The 9,017-nt window shown below is 34.3% G+C and overlaps 2 protein-coding genes across 2 annotated transcripts; one reads left to right on the plus strand and one right to left on the minus strand.

Moving 5' to 3' along the window:
- Positions 1-1,676: 1,676 nt before the first annotated feature.
- Positions 1,677-5,068, minus strand: LOC113498678 (arginine-hydroxylase NDUFAF5, mitochondrial). Its single transcript, XM_026878791.1, has 6 exons — positions 4,652-5,068; positions 4,205-4,356; positions 3,692-3,799; positions 3,458-3,603; positions 2,596-2,779; positions 1,677-1,997 (listed from the first exon to the last, which is right to left on the minus strand). Exons 1-6 carry the CDS (start codon positions 4,956-4,958, stop codon positions 1,797-1,799), a joined length of 1,098 nt encoding a protein of 365 aa, XP_026734592.1. The 5' UTR covers positions 4,959-5,068; the 3' UTR covers positions 1,677-1,796.
- A 339-nt stretch (positions 5,069-5,407) lies between these two features.
- Positions 5,408-8,231, plus strand: LOC113498679 (small integral membrane protein 12-A). Its single transcript, XM_026878792.1, has 3 exons — positions 5,408-5,552; positions 5,909-6,038; positions 6,428-8,231. Exons 2-3 carry the CDS (start codon positions 5,909-5,911, stop codon positions 6,562-6,564), a joined length of 267 nt encoding a protein of 88 aa, XP_026734593.1. The 5' UTR covers positions 5,408-5,552; the 3' UTR covers positions 6,565-8,231.
- The last annotated feature ends 786 nt before the right edge of the window (positions 8,232-9,017 follow it).

The raw sequence follows: 9,017 nt of genomic DNA on the forward strand, positions 1-9,017 counted from the left end.
CATTTATGTGTATCAATTTTGGGAAGTTTTTATGCCACAACTCTTCTCTTAAACTTGAGTCTAAGAGAAGAGTTGTGGCATAAAAAATATTTTTTTCAGATAAATGCAAAAAAACGTTGTCTAAGTTTTTTTTCATTATCTATCTGTAGGATTCAAAAGTTTTCTACTTTTGATACTCAGTCAACATTCTTATTTATTTAATAGCTGTTGCGGTTGGTTACGAAGTTAAAATTAGGTTTTTTGGAAATATGAGTGCATGCATAGGCTCTCAGTTTTTGGAATATATTTCATAAATCTGCTCCTACATAATATATTATTATAGTGTGCGAAGTAACTAAGGCTATCTAACACTGGAGGACATTAGTAAAGATTAAATAATATAATAAAATATGTTGAGAGCCTCATATTATGCAAAAGGATTTTCATATCTATATCTATATCTATACTAATATATAAAGCTGAAGAGTTTGTTTGTTTGTTTGAACGCGCTAATCTCAGAAACTACTGGTACAAATTGAAAAAATATTTTTGTGTTGAATAGACCATTCATCGAGGAAGGCTTTAGGTTAAAAACCATCACGCTGTGACTAATAGGAGCGAAGATACAATGGAAAATGTGAAAGAAACAGGGCAGGTATAAATTTTAAGTTATATCGTCTACCCACGGGGACGAAGTCGCGGGCAACAGCTAGTGCAAGATATGTTGGCAACATTTCTAACAGTAAAATGATTATTATGACCAGTTGTAAAATCTTAGTCTTTTTTTATAAAACTATTCACATTTGCATCAATATCGTCATGTTGCTTTTTTGGGATTAGACTAGGCATAATATTATCTAAGATTAGTTAAGTTTTACATACATGTAAGTATTATTTTTAAGTTGTCAGATTAAATGTAAAATAAAAGATTATTTGAACAAGATTTCTTTATTTACAACCTAATTAATTAACAATATTTACAAATTCTACTAAAATTTCTAAAAACAAGACTTTACTGGTGTTTTCTTGGAAACTAAAATTAAATAATAAATAAACATTAAATTGTGTTTTTCTTTAATTAAATAACTTCAATTTCTTTGCATCTTTAAGTTCACTTACAAAAAGACTAGACATTTTTTTTCTGGCCTGTTGGTGTAGTGTTTAGTAGCCCTGACTGCTATACCGGGTTCGTGGGTTCGATTCCCACCCAAAACAAATGTTTATGTGTACGTACGTAAAGTTACTATAAAAAGAAGGTATTTAAAATGTCCTCACTTTAAAAACATTATATACAATGCACATTAAATCTGTTAGTTAGACAAGTGTGGGATGATCAAAACACATACCACAATGACTGGTTCCAATTGACCCTTAATGGAGAATTATTAGGATTTGGGATAGCCTTTGCCCAGCATTGGGACGCTGTAAGCTAGATAAAAAAATAAGAAAACAGTACTCTTCTTGTAACTCCGTTGGGTAAAATACAAACCATATTTATAGTTACCGGCACGGTTCTGAGCGCTCGGCGGAAGAGTGGAGATCACTTTGCGGATCGTACACTCATGACAAAATAAAATGCCAATCTTGAGCCGTCTTGAGGTGCATGCAACTGCAGCAAAGAACTCATCCCTCATGTCGGCTATGACGCGATGCGCTGCGGGACAATCACTGCACTTGAGTCAGTCCTACGCCTCACTTCATACCGCAAAAGGGACACAAACAATCACTTCTGCGCAGGTCAAGGTCAGCGCTCAAGATCCATGCCGGTAACTATATCTATTCTCATATTGTAAAACTATCAACATAAAAATACCTAATCAATGTTTTACATCTTCATCGGTCAGTTTGACAATCTTGGGATCTTCTATGATCTCATCGATCCTGTGCAAGTCTTTGAGGGAGACCTGCCCAGTTCCTCTTTGCATCGGCTTCGGTTGCGAAGGGTCCGGCTTCCAACCGAGGAAGTTAATTATTTGATACGTAGCTGGGACACCGCGCATATTTCTGTCTGGGATTTCCTGAAAATAAAATGTTTAAATTTTTATTGACAGCGACGTGTCGCGGGTTCGATCCCCGCGTAGGACAAGCATTTGTGTGATCCTCAAATGCTTGTCCTGAGTCTGGGTGTCTTTATGCATGTGATTTGTATGGTTGTGAAACACCCCGCGACACAACGAATTAAATTAATTACTGCGGAAATCGTTTTTTTTTAAAGGTATCTAGGAAGATAGATAATTTGACTAGCGTGCTGGTCTAGTGGTGTGTGGCCCTGACTCCTATACCGGAGGCCGTGGGTTCGATTCCCATCCAAGACAAATACAAACATTCGTCCTGGGTGGGAATGTGATGAGCACGATCATTTGTTCTGTGTCTGGCTGTAATTTATCTATACCTATAATATGTATGTATTTAGAAATATATAAGTATATGTATAGATGGCGTTGTGTGAAAGTTGTGGAATATTATTATAATAAAATAACTTCGTTTTTCACCCTTTTTCCACACGGCAATTTTTGCTGGGTCATCTACCTTCGCTGTAGTTCTCACAGTGGGTTTGGTACTCACATATACTACTTCACTATCCATAATATCTTGTTTTACTATAGCTAGCCTCACCTTGCCATACATTTCATCATAGATAGCGGCGGCTGCGAACTGCACGTCCCTGTTCAGCCTCAGCGGCCGGTTGTAAGCCGCGTTGTTCTCTCCCAGGGTCCTCACATCCTTCATCACCTCCCACATCGAGGGGTACCAGACTACGACGGGATCTACATCCACTGTCTGCAGGGTGAAGCCACTCCTGATAAAGAGTTTAGTTTTAAGAATAAATTAGGGTTTGGTAATAAGAACGTTGCTAATAATGTTAGGACCCCTTATAGGTAAAATACTGATACAAAAAATATCATGAGTGAAGACAATATAATATACATATGTTATATTATGATAGTAACTTCACATAAACGTAATGATGCTATTTTTTAATTAGTAATGTGAGTCGTTCTGGCTTTGCGTGCACATGATATTTTTGCACGATCTCCATGCAGGCAAAGTAATAATGTGACTTTTGCAGATCAAACACTCTTTCATTTCGACTGCACGGATAGCCGAGTGGTTGAGGACATCACACCAAACCCACTGTGCGCGACGTGTCGCGGGTACGATTCCCGCGTAGGACAAGCATTTGTGTGATCCACGAATGCTTGTTCTGAGTCTGGGTGTCTTTGTACATGTGAATTGTATGTTTGTGAAACCCCCCGCGATACAAGGATTAAATTCCTTAGTGCGGGAGTCTAAAGTCTAAAATATAATTGTTAAAAAAACGACTCGGGCATTAATAAAAGCAATCCTTATCTTACGCGGGGCTCGAACCCGCGACAGACGCGCACGGTGGGTTTGGCGTGATGCCCTCAACCACTCGGCTATCCGTGCAGTCGACTAATGAAGTAAAGCAAGAAAAACAGCACACAGAAACACTCACGCATTAAGTAGTCCCCCTATATCCCTGATCCTTGTAAAGGGGGATATATGGGGAGAGATCCCCCCACTGCGCTCGCTCTCAGCCAACTGAAGGGCCTGACGCAACTCCATGAGCGTATCACCGCCGAAGACACATGCCATGAACACCTGGTGAAGAAGAATGGAGAATAATCTTCAAGTATATTGGAGACAATCCTTCTTATTGTTATTAATATAAATTAGGAATACAACTCACCCCATCAGGTTTTAAGCACTTCATGACCTGGTCGAAGCATGTAGGAAGATCATTCACCCAGTGCAGGGCCAGTGACGAGACTAGGAGGTCCACACTATTCTCTGGAAGCTAGAAGTACAAGTTGATGTTGATATAATTGAATTGTGGTGACACATACAATGTTCAGTTTTTAGTGTACATAAAGAAAAAAAATATATTTGTTAATAGAATTGGTATTAGATTAATTCAGATAGATATTATTTTTAGAAACTTTAATTAAAAAAAAACAATAAGATATTGATCTACATAGGTAATATAAATTGATAAAAAATGAACATCATTATATAGTAGCTTCAATAGTTTTATGCAGATAACTGAAACTGGTAGGAATCAACATTAAAAATATATGTAATCAGACAGAATCTTGAAAAAAATACAATACATTTTTGGTACTTAAGTCGGGTAAAACATAATAATAACTATTCCAACAAAATAGCACCTTAGTTATAAAATAATCATATTATATTGCCTCACATCAATATTCTCTTCATCCATGACCCTCTTCTCGACCTTCACACCATCACCGACAATTGCTTTGTCTAAATGTGTTTGTGATGTGTCACATAGTGTCACTTTCTCTACGCTGTCAGGCAAGAAGTGTCGAGAGACGTAGCCGCGACTGGCTCCTGAAAGTATATGCAGTATATTCTTTAGATTTTCTTTTCGATATAGTGATTTAAGGAATCTATGAAGTTAAAATAACAAGAATGGTTGTTTATTTCTTTTCTGGTGTAAATTTTATACTTCAGGCAAAGGAACTAGCTACTATTCGCTTCTGTGAATTCGCTGTGATAGCTAAGACAAGTAAGAAATTACGAGTATAGAAAAACTGAACGACACACCGAAAAGCATTAATTGTAGGTGTTAAATAAAATAAAAATGATACACAACACGTTTTTCTTAGTAATTAATGAGCCTCACCAAGTTCCACAGCATTTTTAAACGTTCGTTTTATATCAAATACACGATCGGCCGTCCTCCAGCCAACTTCTTCCCTAATGAATTCGGCTAAGTGATAATCCTCCCTCTGCGCTGATCTCTCCCTCTGTATCGCCTTTACCTTCCTATCGAATATATTCATAGACCTATACACAGAAGAAGCCGTCTTTTGTTTAGTATTTGATGATTTATTTCGAACTAAGATCTGTGTGCAATTACGTAAATAAATCGAGTCCTTTGGTGTTATATGCAGCCTTGATAGGCATGTTAGAAGCTGTGCTTGTGACATTTTTGTTAAATAATTCGTTTGCTAGCTGTTTATTAGCTATAAACACATTATTTTATTTACTTTGTAAATAATAGGTTATGTTTTTGATTCGGCAGACATAACATAACCTGTCATATTTTATTGTCTTTGATGACACCGAATAACTCGTGCAGAAATTCTTTGTGAAACAAAATTGGTGCAATAACCCAATTTTATTTAGGGATCTCGAAATCCCAAAGACATCTTTGCGAAATCCACATAGATCAGATTGTTTTCATGAGGGTTTTATAACAAAGCGTATGTGTATTTTTCAGTTCATTTTGATCCAAATTGACGCAAACTTTAAAATTTCTGAGTGCTGAATAAGAGAATACTAGTGTTTATAGCTAAATGAGCTAAATAATCAAAAACTAATTTTCTTCTCCACATAATATGAACGAAGCATTTAAGCAGCTTAATTCCTAAACTTTTTAAATCAAGTCATCTTATCAAACTATCTAAAAGTCAAAGTCAGTCAGCTGTTAATAGCCGAAATTGAGCGAGAAATTAATGTATTTTAGAGAAAAACTACAAAATTAGATATTCTACAAAAACATACAAATAACAAAAACAAACGTAAGTGTTCGTAATATTAAAATGTAAATACGTTTCGTAAATACCGCTTACATAACCTTAAAATTCGTAGATAATTTCTAAAAGTTACATTTTTTGTTTCTTATCAGAATTATTGCTAGAAAATACTATGTATTCCCCTTATTTAGTAAATAATTAGCAAATTAATTGGAGCAGGATTATGATATGCGTTTCAACATAATTGATGCCATTGCATGTATAATGTATTTTTTTTACTAAAAAAGTTATTTCATCTAACTATCGACCCTTACTATACACGTATCATCATTGAAAACGGTCTATATTTAAAAACAGTTCCTTATACCTGCATAAAGATTTCCATGAAAACTTATTTTCAGATGTGGCCAATAATAATGCAGTTTTTGAGATCAAATGCACCATACTTCACTTTACCTGTGGCAGCCGTGGTCGGAGTAATAGGATATAATCTAGAGGGTCTAATATCTGATAGATACACACCTTATACTAGTAAGTAATAGTTTAGTGACATAAATCCAAAGAGTGGAGTTGTTTTTTAAAGAATAAGTTATGTTATAGCTTATAGTCTTTCAATTCCTACTGAATAAAAAATAATAAGTCATAAAGCAGTAAATATTGAGGAGTAACATTGACTGGCTTGAATTCAAACCTACAATTCAATCTGATTCTGTAAAGACATAATGACTTACTTAAATATAAGCCTTATACTTGGTGAACCCAGTTTCTCAGTCTGAATAAAGTGCGCCCGTGTCGCGGGTTCGATCCCCGTGCATGTGACATGAATGTAAATTCCTTGTATTAAATTTATAAGTGTAGGAACAACCTTCATGGAAAATATCGAATACACTCACTTATATCTCAATATTTGAACATTCCAGAGCCAGTCCAAGACCAGAGACTAGAACGCTTAACAGAGGAAGACATTCTAAAAGACCCCACAAATGTCCAAAAACTAAAATACCACGAGAATGTACTCGGAAAGAACTTATCACCGTCCCTTCAAAACAAAAACTAGTTTTAATTGGAGTGAGTGTGTGAATGTTTCTTTAAAGTTCTTTAAAGCTATTATTGTATATATAATTTAACAAAGTGTAAACTAATTGCTTGTTGTGTAAAGTTATTGCTCGCAATGTAAACCTGTCACTTACAGTGTAAATTAAATGCTTGCAGTGTAAACTAATTGATTGCATTGTAAACTTTCTGCTTGCAATGTAAATTAATCAATTACAGTGTAAACTTATTGCTTACATTGTATTTATTCATTGCAATAACTAATTCAATGTTTACATTTAGTTAAATTGTAAAATAATGATTTTAGCTTCAGACAATCCTCGTTTTATAAGGTCGATCAAGAGAAATTACTTAATCACCTGTCAAATAGATTTTATTGATCACCTTTTGGGAATGGGGTTATAAAGATATTTCCTGAAATTCAGAGAAGAGAGTATAGATTTATTTTAGATGTACTTAGTTGCTTATTTCGTTTTGTTTTTGTTGTACAACGTGAAGTCACACTTTTTTGTAGCTGAACTAAATGTTTGGTACTTTGCTGGAAGTCAGAAAGCATTTGTCCATCTTTCAGTGTCATTTCATATGTGTTAAGACAGATATCAGTCAAATTTGAATACTACTTTCGTGCTTGGACATGAAGCAGTTTTGTAAAAATTGTATTTCATAGAAATAAACAATTTTATTAATAACCAAACTTTTCTCAAAACTGTAATCGGCTGAACTTAATATTGAAGATTCAGGTTTTTGCGGAAACGACTATTCCTTACTGAAAAGAAAATTGTTTATTTCAGAAGCGCCTTTTTAAATATTACCAAGTTTGTCACGTTTTGTATATGGGTTAAAGCATAATTATTCACATCTGTTAAAATGCTAGTCAGATTTTAATCATGGCCATTACATTACTGGTATAACATTCTTTTATATATGTAGTTGCAAATATCCCTTTCGTCTGAAATCAAATCTTGCAAGTTCAAATTGACTTTGACTGTCTTTAGAAGTATGTTGTCTCATCATAAAACTTGTCCTTATTACCTACATAGTATGGGCCTCTAGTGATTGTAGAATGTATTGTTTTAAACAAATCTTGCTAGAATTAAATTCACTCATTCAAACCATATACACAAATACTTAGACATAATAAAATAAAACGAGCTTTAGTAGATCACACATGCTTGCCCTGGAAGCCGACCCCAACATAGTTGGGAAAAGGCTAGGACGGTGACATGCTTGTCCCACGCGGGGATCAAACCCGCGTTGCTGGCTTACCTCACAGTAGTCAGTGGCATGGCGATCTTTTTAATTTAATATTATAATGAACTTCATGAAAATAAGACTATTTGAATATTATACAGTCACTTTAAAAAGATCCCTTCATATAAGTTGTCATGATAAATGTTCTTTCATATGAAATTTATTTTTCTGGAGTACTTGTAAAAAATTGTCATAATACGAATTTGTTGATCAAATTATACAAAGTGTTGCCAGTGCAAATGCAAATTGAACTGTGAACTTTATAGTATTCTGCTTGTAGTACATATTTAATTGGCTAATATGCATGTGCACTGGCAACCCTGAATGTACTTTATCTGTAGCAATGTAATGTAAGTTGAATAAATATTCGTATGTTGTAAATAATTGTTTTACATTGTTATTAAAAATATTTTGATCCATTATTGTGTTTAATTTAATCTATTTGCATATCTATCACATCTTCTTTTCGTATGGTTGATGTAAAACCTGGCCTGTGTCAGAGTTTAAACCGCCCGTAAACATTTTACGTGAGTTAGAACACTTTTGATAATTTCCCGATACATAGGCCTCCCCGAAGTTGCCTTCCGCATCCAGTCCAACGCAGATACAAATATCAATAAAAGAAAATAAAGACTTGACACTTAAATCATTTATTCTTAAAATACTTTTTTTAGAGGAAGTAACTTTAACAGACTACAAAACGACAACATCACCAAGTTTATTAAGATTGCCATAAAAGCGCTTTATTGCACTTATCCGTATACCTAACAGTGTTACCAGATTAAAAAAGCTGTATTTACTAATAAACAGTAATCAACAAAATTGGAATAAACACTACTATGTTTATGAATAGTATTTTAGTCTGGCAACACCGCTGAAACCCATTCATTTCACGATTATCTGCATTTAACTTTGAATTTTATACAAAAAACACGGGTCATAATTATTTGATTTACAAAATGCAGAAAAGTTTTCGCACAATTTCAGGCACAACCAAATTACTTTCAAAAAATTAAAACTATCTTGGTGTGTATTTTTATACAAACACATAATAAATAAATAAACGACAAATATATTTGAGAGGTATACATGATTTTCTCATCTTTACTGCTGTTTTACATTGGTTCTTGGTCGCGTTTCATTTTTAAACCGAGTTTTATAGATAATCATATACCAAGATCATTACTCATATCATTACCTAAACAA

The sequence above is a fragment of the Trichoplusia ni genome, chromosome 11 (genome assembly GCF_003590095.1).
Source record: "Trichoplusia ni isolate ovarian cell line Hi5 chromosome 11, tn1, whole genome shotgun sequence".
Lineage (NCBI taxonomy): Eukaryota > Metazoa > Arthropoda > Insecta > Lepidoptera > Noctuidae > Trichoplusia > Trichoplusia ni.

Excerpts from the sequence above, each read along its gene's own strand:
- LOC113498679 (XM_026878792.1), top strand. The coding sequence starts at position 5,909 with ATGTGGCCAATAATAATGCAGTTTTTGAGATCAAATGCACCATACTTC. Across the intron at positions 6,039-6,427 it reads TAGATACACACCTTATACTA|AGCCAGTCCAAGACCAGAGA; the intron begins GTAAGTAATAGT and ends TGAACATTCCAG.
- LOC113498678 (XM_026878791.1), bottom strand. The coding sequence starts at position 4,958 with ATGTCACAAGCACAGCTTCTAACATGCCTATCAAGGCTGCATATAACA. Across the intron at positions 4,357-4,651 it reads TAAAAATGCTGTGGAACTTG|GAGCCAGTCGCGGCTACGTC; the intron begins GTGAGGCTCATT and ends ATATACTTTCAG. Across the intron at positions 3,604-3,691 it reads AGTGCTTAAAACCTGATGGG|GTGTTCATGGCATGTGTCTT; the intron begins GTGAGTTGTATT and ends CTTCTTCACCAG.